The 18,268-nt window shown below is 45.8% G+C and overlaps 1 protein-coding gene across 1 annotated transcript in view; it reads right to left on the bottom strand.

The window, feature by feature from the left end:
• LOC310772958 (diacylglycerol kinase zeta-like) overlaps positions 1 to 18,268 on the bottom strand; it is a gene marked incomplete at both ends in the record, with an annotated part of 167,655 nt that overhangs the window by 7,616 nt on the left and 141,771 nt on the right. Inside the window, 2 exons of the mRNA XM_083632913.1 lie at positions 4,543 to 4,603; positions 5,655 to 5,744. Of these exons, the coding sequence (XP_083489039.1) occupies positions 4,543 to 4,603; positions 5,655 to 5,744 (151 nt within the window). The remainder of the gene's footprint in view (positions 1 to 4,542; positions 4,604 to 5,654; positions 5,745 to 18,268) is intronic.

The following is an 18,268-nucleotide window of genomic DNA, read 5'->3' as shown; positions in this document are numbered from 1 at the left end:
CTGTAATAATAACAGCAATAATAAATACTAAATAATAATAATAAAAGTGCTTGTTGTGACATCTCAGTGGCAATGTTTTCTTTCCAATCAGGCTGTTTATGAAAGAACATGATGGCTAAACCTACAGTTTGTGTTTGTAAGTTAGAATGCTGACAGGAGAGCAGGTGGTGACATGAAAGTTAGTGAGAAAAGGAGAAGATACTGAATAATGACATCACAACAGTATAATCCTAATGTTGATTTAAAATGAGATATTCCTTTAAATACGGCTAAAAAAGGTTAAAAAAAAACACTCAAATTTTCCGCTTGAGGGGGGGGGCCCTGCAGAGATGAATAGCCCAGGGGCCCATGAAGTGTAAAATCGGCCCTGGTCACAGGCCAGGGAGGGCTCGGGCCGAGATTTCAGGCCCGCGCAGGTCTCTACCATGCGTTACTATCCATCTCTTTGGTACTGTATGCTCAATGTTAAATACGAATGGATACAGACAGAGCCTTCTGTCCATACTCTGCTTTCATTTTGTCCCTATGTGTGCATGTTTTCTGAAAGCTTACGGACATGGACGAAACGGAGCAGTTCCACAATACGCACTCACACGTTTGACTCTCTACTGCCCTCCAGTGGATGTATTGCTTAACATGATGCCAACGTAAAGGAGGCATGGGAGTATGTGGGCAGTGATGGGCAAAAAGGGAGCATTCTGTAAATGAGCCTTCCTGGGGATCTATTGCTTAGGGCAGGGCTATTCCACTATATTGTTCAGGGGGGCCACATTGTCAGAAAGCTACGGGCCCGGGGGCCGGAGATTTCCATGAGCTATTATTATCATCAGCGCCACCACATCTTAACATCATTTTAGATTTTAATACATTGCAAAAGTAGCCTAATCATAGCCTCAAGGTCCATGTTTTGATTTTGTTTTGTGATTCTATTTTCTTTTGAGAAACAGAAATAAAAAAAATAGTGACACTTCAAAATCAATCCACAGATGAAAAACGGTTATCTGCTGATGAAGCCTCTGTGTCATCGAGAGAGGGGGAGAGAGAGAGAGAGCGGACATTTCTCTCATATTTTTCTCATATACAGTATATGTCTAATGTATATGTATAATTGTATGTGTAACTGTGATGTGTTATATAATGCTTATTTGCATTATTACATTTCTTTATTGTTACATTGGCCGTAGATAGCCATGTTTAATATTACAATGTTCAGGAATTTGTGCCGAGTTCAAAAATGTTAAAGGTCCCATTCCGTGCAAAAGCTGTTTTTACTTGTAAATGCATATATACTGCTGTCATCCCTCCCTGTAATGAGTGGTCACAACCTCAGAACTGCCACAGTTGGATTTGTCCCTATACAGCTTCCCCCTGCAGTCTCCTTCAAGCCACGCCCCGTACTGTTCCCCCAGACGGGATAATGTGACGTCAGTCGGGTCCTCAAGCATACTGCGCGCGTCTCTCTCACACAAGCTACCTGCACCATTTTGTCTATAGCCACAAAATTAACACTTCTAGCTGGAGCGACGGCAACTGTACGTGATCCAGCAACTGCGGAGGTGCATTCGGTAAGTCTAGGCATTTTGAGATGTCCTCTTTAGCGTAGCAACGTTAAGTTAGCGATAGCGTTAGTTGTGGACACAACCCAGCGTGCTGGTCCACAGACGCTAATCTGATTGGCCGCTGGGAGCCTGGGGCGGGCTCTCCCTCAGCGGCCAATGGGAACTGTTAGTTCTGAATATATTATAGAAACAGACCATTCTTGGGATGCAACGAGATGAGGAAGTGACAACTCCGTCACAACAAACGGGGTTGCTATATTTTCGACAAATTAATCCAGAATCATGTTTTATGGACCAGAGACACATGTTTTTAAGAGGTTACAGCTGCACGAATTGGGACCTTTAATGTCACGATGGTCAATTATATCGGATAGATCTGGGAACCAAAATGAGGGTTTTAATACATATATGTAATGAGCCGTAACACTAGACATGCCTGCCTAAATGCCTGGCTATCAGCATGTGTGTGTGCGTGTCTGCTGTCTGCTACAACCTGGCTATCAGCCAGCATGTGTGTGTGTGTGTGTGTGTGTGTGTGTGTGTGTGTGTGTGTGTGTGTGTGTGTGTGTGTGTGTGTGTGTGTCTGCTGCCTGCTACAACCAGGCTATATCAGCTCTCCTGCTGAGTTTAACTGTGAGGAACGACCAGAATGACTTTGAGAGCCGCACAGCCCTCTGTCCAGCCTGCTGCTCACATCAACTGAACAGACGGACCTTCAGCCTCCAGCACCGAGGCCGGTCCAGACCCCTCACACACACACACAACACACACACACACACACACTCCCTGCTTCAGCCTCCAGCACCGAGGCCGGTCCAGACCCCTCACACACACACCGAGGCCGGTCCAGACCCCTCACACACACACCGAGGCCGGTCCAGACCCCTCACACACACACCGAGGCCGGTCCAGACCCCTCACACACACACCGAGGCCAGTCCAGACCCCTCACACACACACACACACACACAACACACTCCCTGCTTCAGCCTCCAGCACCGAGGCCGGTCCAGACCCCTCACACACACACCGAGGCCGGTCCAGACCACTCACACACACAACGAGGCCGGTCCAGACCCCTCACACACACACCGAGGCCGGTCCAGACCCCTCACACACACACACAACACACTCCCTGCTTCAGCCTGCTTGCTTTTCTTTTGATTGTGCAGCAAACACATAGCAGGTAGAAATAAGTCAAAGACATAAAGAAGACAGCACTTTGGGGGGGAGAGTCTTGAGAGCTAAGCGGATATATTGTGTTTCTATCATGTAAGTTTATCTCAGTATGAATATGCTAGTGGACCTGGTAGTGTGTTGTGATATGTATATGTATGGGTAGGGGGTATGTGGGGGGCGGGGGGGGGGAGTGAGGGTGGGGGAGGAGGTACAGTGAGCACCGGCCTGCCCAGACCCAAACCTCCGACCTCAGTATACCCCCATATTCATATTCATATGGCATCATATGATTACATCATAGCCACTACAGTTGGACACTACAGTTATACTAAGGACTTGTTTAAGTCCACACACTGTATTACAGGACACTACAGTTATAGTAAGGACTTGTTTAAGTCCACACACTGTATTACAGGACACTACAGTTATACTAAGGACTTGTTTAAGTCAGTGTTGTTTAAGTCAGACCACAAGTCACAAGTGACAGAATCAGCATTTCCGGGTTTTCCCTCATGAAAAGCGGTGGCCTCTGATTGGCTGGTCTGTAGCGGAAGTCCGGCTCTCTGCCTGCATTGGTGCATCGCTCAAAATGTACCGTGACACGAGTTGCGCCTAACAAATAAGGAGGGCCGTGGTTGGTCAATTCATATGTCTGTCACGCATTTTGTTTTGATCTTAACCACTTGTTTCAAGAAATGTGCGTCGCAGATATTTATCTACAGCTGGCTACTGTGACACTACATGTATGTTCCAGACAGTTCTACTGTTGCCCCTTTATGGCGCTCGTTGATCACTCAACTTCCATGATTGTGTCTCTTGAAATGTTGGTTTAATGATCAGTATTGCATATTTACATGATCATCTATTCATATTGATTGATTATGACAGGTATACCTCTTGCATATTATGTATCACTTGTGTTCTGATTATTGAGGGTGCTTTGATTTAGTAACGCATATATATTATTTTGCATAAAGTCACCTCCTGTGCTCATTGTGTGGGTTTAAATTCAAACATGCAGAGAATTCACTCCTCAAGATGAGACTGTTGATGCTGTCTGTTATCTAACTCTAAATGATCTTGATACCAGACAACATTAACACCTATCACCACTACAACGTGACACAGAGCTGGGTTCAAACCTAGTTCAAGTACATCGCATGCTGTCATAATCAAAACTGCCTCATTATTGATCAATTAAAATAAATAAGATGGTAGCAATAAAATAATAATTCTGTCTCCAGCTGATTGCTCTCATTTTATTTGAATTTAATCGTTATTGCTTTAATAAAAAAAAAACACCACCTGAATAAACGAGGAATGGGATTTACAGACAAACACACAAGCACAGACATGCGCGCGCGCACACACACGCACACGCACACACGCACACACACACACACACGCACACACACACGCACACACACACACACACACACATAAAAACTAAACAAAAAAACAAGGGAAGGAATGTGAAATTAATTTAAAAGGAAATTAAATGTGGGTGAGGGGGCGAGTAAGGCCAGCTCATGTGAAATGTCATTCTCTCTCTCTCTCTCTCTCTCTCTCTCACACACACACACACACACACACACACACACACACACACACACACACACACACACAAACACACACACACACACACACACACACACACACACACACACACACACACACACACACACAACACACACACACACACACACACACACACACACACACACACACACACACACACACACACACACACACACCCCATGTTGATAAGAGTAGAAGAGATCAATAAAATAAAGTGTGTGTGTACTGACCTCATTGTTGGTTTGAAATCAGCAGCAGTGGTGTTAGAACGATGGATGCAGCCCGCCCTTTAACACACACACAAATAAACAACAAAACATCCTAAATTAAGATAGAAAATCACATCAGAGAATAGAACAAGCTACATAAATAAATGATTAGAAGAAGAAAATGGATAGCCGCGCATGTGTTATTTAAGGGGTCCAAGCACCCATTTGGACAGGACAGACAGAAGGTAGAGACACATAAAACCATAAAAATCATAAAAATCGGCAGCGGATTAGATAAAAGAATAAAAGAGTAAAAGAATAAACCATTAAAATAAAATTAAGAGGTAAGAGAAATAAGACCAAAGTAAGAGCAGTAAAAAAAAACATAGGGCTTTAAATACTGTTCCCACTTTGAGTACCTACCTAACCTCACTGGAGTGCTACAGTACACCTGGGGGAAGAGCAGGCTGTTTGTTCAACAGTGCAATTGAGGTGGGGAGAAAGGAGAGCTTATAGTGGTTGCTCCTGTGTTTGCTAGCTCTGAATCTTCTCCCAGATGGTAGCAACTCATATTCCGAAAATAAAATGTGAGAAGGGTCAGTCAAGACTTTATGAGGCAGGCTGATCACCTTTTTCTCAAAGATGGACTGGAGCGTCCCGATTCATTTCCCTGGGGGTCCAGGGACCCCCAGGGGTCCTTGAGGGAGTTCCAGGGGTCCCCAGCAAAAAGGTGAATAATTTATTTTCACTATAATTGCAATGACTATTTTGGTCATGGGTTTCATACATTTTCTATAATGAAACATCTAAAAGCAAAAATTGTACCAGATGGGGACCCTGGGACAAAATCTTATCAAATGGGGGTCCGTGGTCTGATTTGTGTTAGTTATGGATGTGGAAAAAGTTTGAGAACCACTGTCCTACATTACACACCAATTTAAATAATACTATTATTTAAATCAGTGTGTAAGGTGTGTGATTTACTGTCACATTTATTTAGTGTAGTACTTTAAGTTACTATTGAACGCAATCATTATCAGTACATGAACTCAGAGAAAGTAGCTCTTTAAGTTACATAATGATATGATTAACAATATGTAATTAGCAGAGTGTTTGTGCGTGCACTAACCTGCTCAGTTTGCTGGGTAAGGCCGTTGTGTTGTGCGATAACGCTTCAGCTACACAGCTGTCGCTGTTCACTCTCTGCCTCTGGGAGGCGCTATAGCAGGAAAACAGAAAACAAAGCCAGTCAACATACTGCAGCTCCTCAGTCAGATGTAGACTCAGGGTGTAAAGGTCATTATTTAGCAGCGACATCAATCAACAATAGGGGTCAAAGGTCATGACAGCAGGGGCACGTCATTATAATAGCAACATCAACCAGCAATATTCAGACAATAATGTACACAAAGTGGATCACATAGAATAGAATAGAATAGAACTTTAATTGCCACACGACCAGGGCCGGTGGTATTTGTTTTCGGTACATTCAGGATGTAGAAATAGACACTGCATCATAGTTACATCACATACTGTGAGTGCATCACAATAAAGTGCATCCAGACAACACCGATAACAGTGCAATTACAGCAAACAACAACCAATTAACAAAAGCATTGATGAGACACACATAGAGCCACGTACAGTATACACAGTGCAGCAAGTCCTTGTGGTTAACGGAGGGAGTTGAGTGTTCTTATTGCTGTGAGGAAAGAAGCTGTTTTTAAAACGGCTGGATTTTGTGGCAAGTGACCTGAGGCGCCTCCCAGAGGGGAGGGTCTGGAAGAGCTGGTTAGCAGGAGGGGAGACGCCTCCCAGAGGGGAGGGTCTGGAAGAGCTGGTTAGCAGGAGGGGAGACGCCTCCCAGAGGGGAGGGTCTGGAAGAGCTGGTTAGCAGGAGGGGAGACGCCTCCCAGAGGGGAGGGTCTGGAAGAGCTGGTTAGCAGGAGGGGAGACGCCTCCCAGAGGGGAGGGTGTGGAAGAGCTGGTTAGCAGGAGGGGAGACGCCTCCCAGAGGGGAGGGTCTGGAAGAGCTGGTTAGCAGGAGGGGAGACGCCTCCCAGAGGGGAGGGTCTGGAAGAGCTGGTTAGCAGGAGGGGAGACGCCTCCCAGAGGGGAGGGTGTGGAAGAGCTGGTTAGCAGGAGGGGAGACGCCTCCCAGAGGGGAGGGTCTGGAAGAGCTGGTTAGCAGGAGGGGAGACGCCTCCCAGAGGGGAGGGTGTGGAAGAGCTGGTTAGCAGGAGGGGAGACGCCTCCCAGAGGGGAGGGTCTGGAAGAGCTGGTTAGCAGGAGGGGAGACGCCTCCCAGAGGGGAGGGTCTGGAAGAGCTGGTTAGCAGGAGGGGAGACGCCCTCCAGAGGGGAGGGTCTGGAAGAGCTGGTTAGCAGGGGGGGAGACGCCTCCCAGAGGGGAGGGTCTGGAAGAGCTGGTTAGCAGGAGGGGAGACGCCTCCCAGAGGGGAGGGTCTGGAAGAGCTGGTTAGCAGGAGGGGAGACGCCTCCCAGAGGGGAGGGTCTGGAAGAGCTGGTTAGCAGGAGGGGAGACGCCTCCCAGAGGGGAGGGTCTGGAAGAGCTGGTTAGCAGGAGGGGAGACGCCTCCCAGAGGGGAGGGTCTGGAAGAGCTGGTTAGCAGGAGGGGAGACGCCTCCCAGAGGGGAGGGTCTGGAAGAGCTGGTTAGCAGGAGGGGAGACGCCTCCCAGAGGGGAGGGTCTGGAAGAGCTGGTTAGCAGGAGGGGAGACGCCTCCCAGAGGGGAGGGTCTGGAAGAGCTGGTTAGCAGGAGGGGAGACGCCTCCCAGAGGGGAGGGTCTGGAAGAGCTGGTTAGCAGGAGGGGAGACGCCTCCCAGAGGGGAGGGTCTGGAAGAGCTGGTTAGCAGGAGGGGAGACGCCTCCCAGAGGGGAGGGTCTGGAAGAGCTGGTTAGCAGGAGGGGAGACGCCTCCCAGAGGGGAGGGTCTGGAAGAGCTGGTTAGCAGGAGGGGAGAGGTCAGAGATGATCTTTTTTGCCCGTTTTGAAACACGCTGGTGGTAAATGGATTGGATTGAGGGGAGGGCAGAGCCGGTGATCTTGGAGGCCTTAGACGCAAGGCGTTGCAATTTCCTCTGTGAGTGACTGTCCGTGTTTCCATACCAGACTGTGATTGAAGAGGTGATGATGCTCTCGATGATGGCTGTGTAAAAACGTTTGTTTACTCTAAACTTTTCCCACATCATATATAAAGTATGAACCATCATCGCTAAATGGCGTACAGTACAGTATATACCCACATCATTGCCAAGCATCCTATAATCCTATAGTAAGAATGAGAAGTGCCAGTGTGTGTGAGTAAGCAGAATTTTGGCCGGCTACTCCAGCTATGCCGTTTTACGTGCAATGAACGTGGCTGAAACTTTCAGGAAGTGTAAAGAGCACCCGTGCTACGACTCTCAACAAGGGGGGGCTTGGTGTCAGAAAAAAAAGAAAATAAATAAGTAAATAAATAAAGAATTTTCAACTTTCAATAATAAAAGCTGATCTTGATAATACAAACCATTATTGGAAAATTCGAAATTCATTGCCCATCCCTGCTAATTAGTGGCCAAAATGCCTCAGCACGGGTTCAGCACCATGGAGAGCTCCATTCGTTAGCTACTGATGGAGCTCACCTGAGTAGAGGAGCTGAGTTGGGCCGAGACGCAATCAGCCAGGGAAGTGGACTTTACGTTTGCAGAGGGACAAACGGATATAGTGTTGATTGGGATAACACAGTATATGCCCTCTGTTCCCACTCACCCACAACACAATCTCCACAAAAATAATATACTAGCAAAACAGAAAAGGAACACAGAGCACCATACAGCAGGCAGAAGATGAATACTGTAGAATTAGGCATAGCAGGGGTATCTAGAGAGAATAAAGAGATAAAGGCTTATTACATGTTAAACCTACAGTAGAGAGAAATGGACCTGGATATGTCAGTCCATGCTAGTCTGTAGAGACCACCCACTCTGAAGGGCCTGGGCCCCATCCTCTCCAAAATCATCCAGGAAGGGCTTCCAGATTAGAAAAACATTGAATGGCCTATCCCTGAGCCAAAAGCTGATAGCTTCCAAAGGGAGAAGTTCCATAACACTCCAACGAATCCACTGCTAAACGGTTGGGAGGCGAGTCTGAAATCCACTGAAGAAGAACACATCTCCTTTGCCCTATAAAGAAGCACTTTGAGCAGCTTCAATGAAGAGGAGACTAGGTTCAATGCTGCCTGTCCCAGAATGCAGGAGATAGGGTCAAGGGTCAATTTTTCTTTCTTCAAAATATGGTATCAACTTCTTTACACACTTTGACCCAGAAATCATTAATAAGAGGGCAAACAAAAATACAGTGGAACAATATGAACCTTCGGCGATCTTACATTTAAGACAGAATTTAGAGAGAGAAGGGTTAAACGTGTTACGTTTCACTGGAGTGATTTGAAGCCTGTGTATAAACCCTGAATTGCATTTCCCTGGCTTTGTTGGTGGATAAACAACCCGAAGAGCTCGACCATACAGTACATCATCCCACTCATCATCCACAATAGTCTCTCCAAACTCAGCTTCCCAGAGAGAGCTGGCATGAACTGTGTAAACATTAGTTGAAGTTGAAAGGGCCATGCAAAACTCAGTGATCAACTTTCTGTGAGCAGAGTGTTGAATAAGCCGCTGAGATAGAGAATCCATTAGAATACAGCTTAATAGCAGAGGTGATGAAACTACCTATTTGATCATATTTAAAAAGGTCATTCTGAGGCAGATCGTATTTCTCTCTAAAGCTGCGTTCACACCGACCTGTTAAAGTTTTTCGCTGGCATCGAGTTTACATACAAAGTCAATGCAAACGAGCGATTGAGCGTATATTCGCCCGGGAGAAAAATCGCTGGGCGTCCGAGCGACAGAGACAGAGCGATAGGGAGAAAATACGCTCGTCGCCCAAGATGAAATATCCCAACTCCAGCGAAATTACGCTGGCATCAGTCGCTCGCTGTTCAACGCTGATTGACTGCCGTGTGAGAGTGAGTCAAGGATCACACTGGCTTGGAACAAACCGCTGGTTTATTGTGTGGCAACAAACCGCATTGACAGCTGATTGACAGGCTGACAGCTGAAATGAAGTGAAGTCTGTACTACCGGTATAGAACTCACGTTAGGAGCACGCTGATAGGCTTAGCTTGTAAAGAACTACGGTGGCTCGAGGTGGACAAACATCATGACATTGCGTAACGTTATAGCCCCCAGATGTCCGTCAATTCGTGTGCCTGTTGACGAGCGATTTAAACACAGCGACAGAGCGATTCCAAAGGGTTGAATCGAGCGACAGAGAGAAAAATAAATATTTCGGTGTGAACACAGCTTAAGCTGATCAAAAGACGTCACAGCCCTCCTCTGCATGCCAACTCTGTGAGCGAGGAAAAAGCAGGAAAGGAAAAAAAATGCGTACCCAATAAACACAAAAATCAAAAAGTTCACTATAAAATGTGATGATAGGTTTAGGGGTGTAACGATGGATTTTCACAACGATACAATACATATCACTATACATGTTTGCGATACGACAATCTGGGCACCCAGAGTTCATCAGTCTGACGAGACTAATATGACTCTGGGACCGACGGCCGATATGTCTCTGGGTTTCCGCTGTAGAGTGGACGCCCCGCCCCTTCCCTCATTGTTTACAGTCCGACAACTAGGGATGGGCATTTCTAGCAAAAACACTATTCGAAATTCGCTGGCCAAATTCGAATTTAATTCGAAATTCGAAAATAAAAATAAAAATGTAAAATTTTTTTTTTTTTTTTTTTTTTTTTTGTGAGTGAAATGTTGCATTGTCTCCCCTGATTCTAAGTCTACGGCTTTATTAATTAATATAAAAAGCTTCTGCTGTGGATTTTTAGCTCAAACAAGCATTGCACCACTGAAGTAAAGAACATGTTACATGACAATGATGACATTGACATTTTCGAAAATAAAAAACAGTTTTGACAATCATGAGTGGTTCATTAAATATTTAGTAGGCTCAGGTCTGAGTGCCAAAGGGGTGCCAAAGTCACCCCCTCTCCCTCTTCATGGGATTTCATCCGCCATTCATTTTTCCATAAACCTTGCTTAAAATGCTTATAAAAATTGTTTTACTTGCTCAAACCAAGCGATTTGACTATACTTAGAATCAGGGGAGACAATGCAACATTTCACTAAAAAAAATTTTTTTTTTTTTTTTTTTTTTCGAATTTCGAATTTCGAATTTCAATAATAAAAGTCGACCTTGATAATAACAACGATTATTCGAAAATTCGAAATTCGATGCCCATCCCTACCGACAACATCTCATATGCAGCTATTTTTTATTATTATTATTAGCCGAAATGTCGTCTGGACTTACAATCGATCAGCTCCAACTCCATTCTCACGTCAATTACAGTGTAAACAATCAAGTTTACACTGTAATTTAAACTCACGCACACGGAAGCGGAAGTCTTGGCGCGGAGATCCATACACCCGACATTATATTAGCCGTCTTTCCCAGAGTTATATTAGTCAGACTGATAGACTCTGGGTTCCCAGATCGGAGATACGATACAAGGACGATATTGGCTCATTTAGAGTGATACAATACAATACGATACAATACGATACAAGGACTATAAATAAATACAGTAACTCTTGTTTTTGCCAGACCTAGCATATTCTTCCAGTATGGGTGCCTGTAACCATCAGTAACCACTTTCAAAAGAAAATGCCACATTACTACGCAGTGGTAGAGTAGGTAAACATGGAAAAGCATGATATTACTGTTCTACTGTGACTTTTTTTTTACAAGAGCCAGAAATAAGAGCATGTTATTATGTTTTTGTTGATATATTTCTCATATTGACACAGGAACAGTCGCCTGTTCCATTGCCATGTGTAAAAATATGGTTGCTAGGTTACAGGTAGCCATCCTGGAAGAAAGATAACTACATACAAGTGCAAAAAATACATCCACATAACATTTGTCAGGCTAAATACAAGGTGCAAATTCTTAGTATCGATAAAATCGATTATTTGCCAAAGTCGGTGTCACTTCCTGCTTTTTCCCAGGTGCACGCTATTAACGTTCACGCATACTAATTAATCGTTTGCACTTCATCTGGCCGTGAGTTTGCGCCAAGTGCTGCAAACGGCTCACTTGAATGGTTTCTTTTCCTCCCGGTCGACCTGTCTGTCTTGTATCGTGAAAATGAGATGAATGATAAAGAAGATGATAGCGTCGCGTTATATATTCGAGACATTGTCAAGCTGGCTGTAAAATCACCTTTGCCAGTGTTTAACGCAGGGGTGCAACAAATTCTTTCCCATGAAGGGCCAAAACTCAATCTGGGTGGAGGGCCGAGGGCCAAAAATAAACGTTGTGGAATTACATTAAAATGTATTGTGTTTTATAGAAAATTAACATTCTAAATCTAAAATAACATTTCAATATATTAATCTACTTTTTATCTGTTTGGTAATTGTAATAATTTGCAATTGGTTATATATATTTAAAAAAAACATCTGCATTTGTGGGGAGCTTAAACATTTAATCAGTAAACACCCAGTTAAAAACAGTTGTATTTTCCACCTTTGTAATCAAGAGAGAAATTTGACTTAATTCACAACTTGAAAAATCCTCAAGGTACTTTGAAAATCAGCTTTATTGTCCATCTTTTGTAAACAATTTGCCATGACAATTTGCCAAAAACATGCAATATCCTGGTTGCTAATGTGGTTCCTACTCTGGTTGTTTTAATTTGCAGGTATAGAGGCACTTCAGCCTGATTGGTTCACGGAGCTGACTGTGTAATAAGTCTGGAGCATAACCATGTCCACTTCAGACATCAGGAACAGTACAAAACCTAAACGTCCATATTTTAGAATTTGGATTGAAAGTTTTGAAACTAATGTCTAATACTTTTAGATGCTTACTATGATGCACATAAGACCCCAAATTACATAGTTAGAAGGTTATTGTGGATTTGTGTTTCCAGGGGCTTTAATGCAAAAACAGCAAGGAGTCAGTGGTGGAGTGGTGACTCTCCTATTGAACCAAGGCTTCCACCAACAACACACATCTCTCTCCTATTGAACCAAGGCTTCCACCAACAACACACATCTCTCTCCTATTGAACCAAGGCTTCCAACAACAACACACATCTCTCTCCTATTGAACCAAGGCTTCTACCAACAACACACATCTCTCTCCTATTGAACCAAGGCTTCCACCAACAACACACATCTCTCTCCTATTGAACCAAGGCTTCCACCAACAACACACATCTCTCTCCTATTGAACCAAGGCTTCCACCAACAACACACATATCTCTCCTATTGAACCAAGGCTTCCAACAACAACACACATCTCTCTCCTATTGAACCAAGGCTTCCACCAACAACACACATCTCTCTCCTATTGAACCAAGGCTTCTACCAACAACACACATCTCTCTCCTATTGAACCAAGGCTTCTACAAACAACACACATCTCTCTCCTATTGAACCAAGGCTTCTACCAACAACACACATCTCTCTCCTATTGAACCAAGGCTTCCACCAACAATACACATATATCTCCTATTGAACCAAGGCGTCCACCAACAACACACATCTCTCTCCTATTGGACCAAGGCTTCTACCAACAACACACATCTCTCTCCTATTGAACCAAGGCTTCCACCAACAACACACATCTCTCTCCCCATTTAACCAGGGAAGGCATCCTGTTAGAGACATACTGTAGTATGTGTACAGTGTGTGTGTGTGAGAGAGAGAGAGAGAGAGAGAGAGAGAGAGGGAGGGAGTGAAAGAGAGGGAGAGAGACAAAGAGAGACGGAGAGAGAGAGGGAGAGGGAGGGAGAGAGGGAGGGAAAAGGAGAGAGAGAGCGAGAGAAAAAGAGAAAAAGAGAGAAAAGGAGAGAGAGGAAAGATAGAGTGGGAGGGAGAGAGAGAGGCAGAGAGAGATGGAAGGAGAGAGAGAGGGAGGAAGGTAGGGAGAGAGAGGCAGAGAGAGATGGAAGGAGAGAGAGAGGGAGGAAGGGAGAGAGAGAGGCAGAGAGAGAGAGGGAGGGAGAGAGAGTAAATCATTCCCTGGGGGATGGATCAGAGAGGAGGTACATCTTCCGACAACCATTTACACATGTAGTCCGGTAGGCAACACACACACACACACACACACACACACACACACACACACACACACACACACACACACACACACACACACACACACACACACACACACACACACACACAGAGTGTGTCAAGATACACAATACACAGAGGAATTTGAAGACCTAACCTAATAAGGGGGATGTATATGTAAGAGATATGTGCAGGCAATAGGAAGGTTGATAGTGTGTGTGTGTGTGTGTGTCTGTATTCATGTGTGTGTGTGTGTGTGTGTGTGTGTGTGTGTGTGCGTGCGTGCGTGCGTGTGTGTGTGTGTGTGTGTGTGTGTGTGTGTGTGTGTGTGTGTGTGTGTGTGTGTGAAAGTGGGACAGAGAGAGGGGCAAACAGAGATCTGCATGTGCAGTGCAGCAATGAGCACTTTCTGAGACTACAGGTTGGGTTATTGGTGGTGCCCCATCATTATTAACTCATGTTAATCATTCATAAATATGAATAATCTATCATTCTTGGTAATTATATGCTAATAATAATAACCAAACCTGCTCCTACCAAAGCTGTTTCTAAAGGGCTCTGATGACGTAACATCTTTGAAAATCAGCCAAATGAGGATCCTTCCTTGACTTTGAGAAACAGTGTCTATGACCTTTCTATCCCTACAGACCCTTTTCCCTAGCCCCACCCCTTTCCTTACCACGCCCCCTCCCACCACGCAGATACACCTAGCCACTCCCCCTCCCCACGCCCAGTTACAGACCCTTTTCCCTAGCCCCACCCCTTTCCTTACCACGCCCCCTCCCACCACGCAGATACACCTAGCCACTCCCCCTCCCCACGCCCAGTTACAGACCCTCTTCCCTAGCCCCACCCCTTTCATTACCACGCCCCCTCCCACCACGCAGATACACCTAGCCACTCCCCCTCCCCAGTTACAGACCCTTTTCCCTAGCCCCACCCCTTTCTTTACCACGCCCCCTCCCACCACGCAGATACACCTAGCCACTCCCCCTCCCCACGCCCAGTTACAGACCCTTTTCCCCTTTGCCTAGCCCCACCCCTTTCCTTACCACGCCCCCTCCCACCACGCAGATACACCTAGCCACTCCCCCTCCCCAGTTACAGACCCTTTTCCCTAGCCCCACCCCTTTCTTTACCACGCCCCCTCCCACCACGCAGATACACCTAGCCACTCCCCCTCCCCACGCCCAGTTACAGACCCTTTTCCCCTTTGCCTAGCCCCACCCCTTTCCTTACCACGCCCCCTCCCACCACGCAGATACACCTAGCCACTCCCCCTCCCCAGTTACAGACCCTTTTCCCTAGCCCCACCCCTTTCCTTACCACGCCCCCTCCCACCACGCAGATACACCTAGCCACGGCCCCTCCCCACGCCCAGTTACAGACCCTTTTCCCCTTTGCCTAGCCCCACCCCTTTCCCTGCCCCGCCCCCTTCCCTGTCCCGGATCAGATCCGCACCAGAATGTACTGGGTTCCTCCTTGGCTCATGCTACACCGTCCCACCAAGTTTCATGAAAATCAGCCAGTAGCTTTTCCGTAATCCAGCTAACAAACAAACAAACAAACAAACAAACAGACAGACAGACAATGGCACAGAAAACATAAGCTCCTTGGCGGAGGTAATAAAGAGGAAGTCCTATATGAGATCAAATGGACTAAAGTCCATAACATGTTTTCACATGTGTGGTGGAAGGCTGGAGTCTAGATAGAAACGCTCAGCCACTCTGAAGAGAAATGATTCAACCACTTCTTTCTATTTTCAACATCAAGGACTCCTTGTTGAAGGCAGCTAGGCCTCTTCAGACTGAACTCTGAACCGTTGCTGATTCTGCTCTACTGGAACATCTCATTTTTTTGTCTCCCCCCTTCTTCTTCTTCTTCTTATTTATCCTGGTTGCTGCTCCACCCTCTGCCGATCTGGGGAGAGCTGAAACTGGCTCCATGCTTCCTCAGAGACATGGGCAGTTAGCCAGCCGCTTCTTTTCACCTGACAGGGGAAGCTTCACCGGTAGGACATAGCATGTGGGAGGATCACGCTATTCCAACGAGTTCCCCTCCCTCCCTAACCCTAAGCCTAACCCAACGACCAGAGGAGGCACCACTTCAGCGACCAGGATATTGCATGTTTTTGGTGTGGGGTTCCTATATGATGGAAACCCCCAGGGGGCACGGGGAGAATATGCAAACTCCACACAGAAATGTGGAGTAGCAACCAGGATTGAGAAATCAAATGAGCACTAATGGGGGATAAAAAATGGGATAAAAAAATCGGGGAAAAAAAAGAAAAAAAAAAAGAAAAGAAATGTGGCCCTTTTGACGACCCCACCCGGGCGGTGGGCACTCGGGGGCACGCACTCCTTCAGCGCTCACAGCGTCCCAGGTGGGGATATCGAACCCAGGACCTTCTAGCTGTGAGGCGACAGTGTTACCACTGCACCACCGTGCCCCTAGGAACATCTCTGTTTCTAGAGCAAGATGATGTGTGTCAGGTTTGGATGGATGTCATTTATATTTTCTTTTTTCAGTCATTTATATTCTTTCCTTTCAGGAAGTGTAAAGAGCACCCCTGTGGGTGACCTAGCAGAGCGGGATTTTTGAATGAGTTTTTGTTGTTGTTGCCCTAATTACCTAATGATGATGTCACTCGAGCAATGATAATCACTGATGACATCATTCGCTGATGACATCATGATTGGGTGCTCGAGTGACATCCGCCGGAGGAGATGGAGTCCGAGCCGTCGAGCAGCGAGGGAGGTGGGCGTGCTGGCACGAGGGCCGAGAGGTCGAGGCGTCATGGGGACATAGAATTGTATTGTATTTCTTTCTTTCTTTCTTTCACGTGTACCTTTCTACAGCGTTTTATGGAGTTTGGCCAGTGGGCGTGGAAAGTTACTCCGTTCTAAGTTGGACCTACTTTTCTACAAAGTTTTGTGCAAATCCGTTTATAACTTTGCGAGATATCCTGCTGACAAACAAACAGACAGACAGACAGACAGACAGACAGACAGACAGACGGGGGCGAACACCTGACCTGCTGGCCAACTCTGTTGGCGGAGGTAATCAATAGTCCAGTATCAATTGAATATCTTACAGAAAACTAAAGTATGACTTTTCATGGGTTTAATAGGATAACAACTTGCTAAGAGGACCATCATGAGTTTGAGTTCTACAGTATAATTAGTTTCAACTTCACTCAATTGAATCATTCCATACACGTTCTGTCTGCTGGAACATATCTCAACACTTTCAATCTGAGTCATTTACACAAACACAAGATCTCAAGTCAAAGACTTTAGAAACCTTTTGAAAGTCATCAAAGTATAAGTCAAAGGCAAGTCCCAGGTCACCAGAACTCAAGTCAAGTCTCAAGTCTTGTCTTTGTGAATCAAGTCAAGTCTCAAGTCTTGTCTTCGTTTGAGCGGGCTGACGCTGGACTAGCTAGCCTGCAGTGCACCCCTCCGCCTGGCCTAAAAGAACTGGCTAATCAGCCCTCTCCATCTGTCATGAACACACTGGCCGAACAGACTCCTGGCCTAAAAGAACTGGCTAATCAGCCCTCTCCATCTGTCATGAACACACTGGCTGAACAGACTCACGCCAGAATAGCCAGCGCCCCCTGCTCCTCCCCACCCTCAACATCTCCCCCTCCTCGCCCCCCCCCATCCCAAAGACCCCCTCGCTCCAGCACCCCCTGCTCCTCCCCACCCCAAAGACCCCCTCGCTCCTCCCCACCCCCAAGACCTCCTTGTTCCGACCCCCCACCCTCAAAACCACCTCCCCCTCCCACCCGCTCACCCTTCCCTCAATCTCCCTGCCCGCCCCAAAGGGGAAAACTGAAGAAAAAAGCATTTTCTGCCCCAAAAACAAGGTCACAGAGGATCATGAAACGATCAGATGTCTAACTATCCCCACCCTGATTAGCTACAGAACAAACAAAGATTATCTCTCAGCACGTCCTGTTCCAGGACCAAGCCTAGTATCTGTTCTCCAGGGACACTCTGAAAAGCATTTACAAATTCAACCTAGCAGTGCAGCTATCAAGGCTGCACTGCTAAATATTAGGTCACTTGTAAGCAAGTCGCTTCTAATAAACGATCTGATTACGAGTCATAAACTGGACCTCATGTTCCTCACAGAGACCTGGCTTGATCTAAACAACAGGGAATATGTTCTTAATGAGTCAGCCCCACCTAACTTTAACTACATTGACGCCCCCAGAGTCGGTAAGAAAGGGGGAGGAGTAGCTATTATTTTCTCTGATGCTTTTCAATGCAAGCAGGTCTCGTTTGGCGACTTTTCATCATTTGAATATCTGGCCGCTGTTCTGAAGTGCTCTCCCTCTATTTTACTACTGATTATATACAGACCACCTAAGTACTCTAGTAGTTTTTTTGATGAATTTTCAGAACTCCTTTCTATAATCTCCATAGAACATGACTGTTTAACTATTGCAGGAGATTTTAATATTCATATTGACAACCCCAATGATAATAATGCCAAAGAATTGAATAACCTCCTTGACACTTTTGACCTGTTACAACATGTCTCTGGGCCCACTCACAATCGAGGCCA

Source organism: Poromitra crassiceps (assembly GCF_964638095.1).
Source record: "Poromitra crassiceps genome assembly, chromosome: 3".
In the NCBI taxonomy this organism is placed as follows: Eukaryota; Metazoa; Chordata; class Actinopteri; order Beryciformes; family Melamphaidae; genus Poromitra; species Poromitra crassiceps.
The sequence above is the reverse complement of the archived record's forward strand: the minus strand, read 5'-3'. Positions and strand labels throughout refer to the sequence as shown.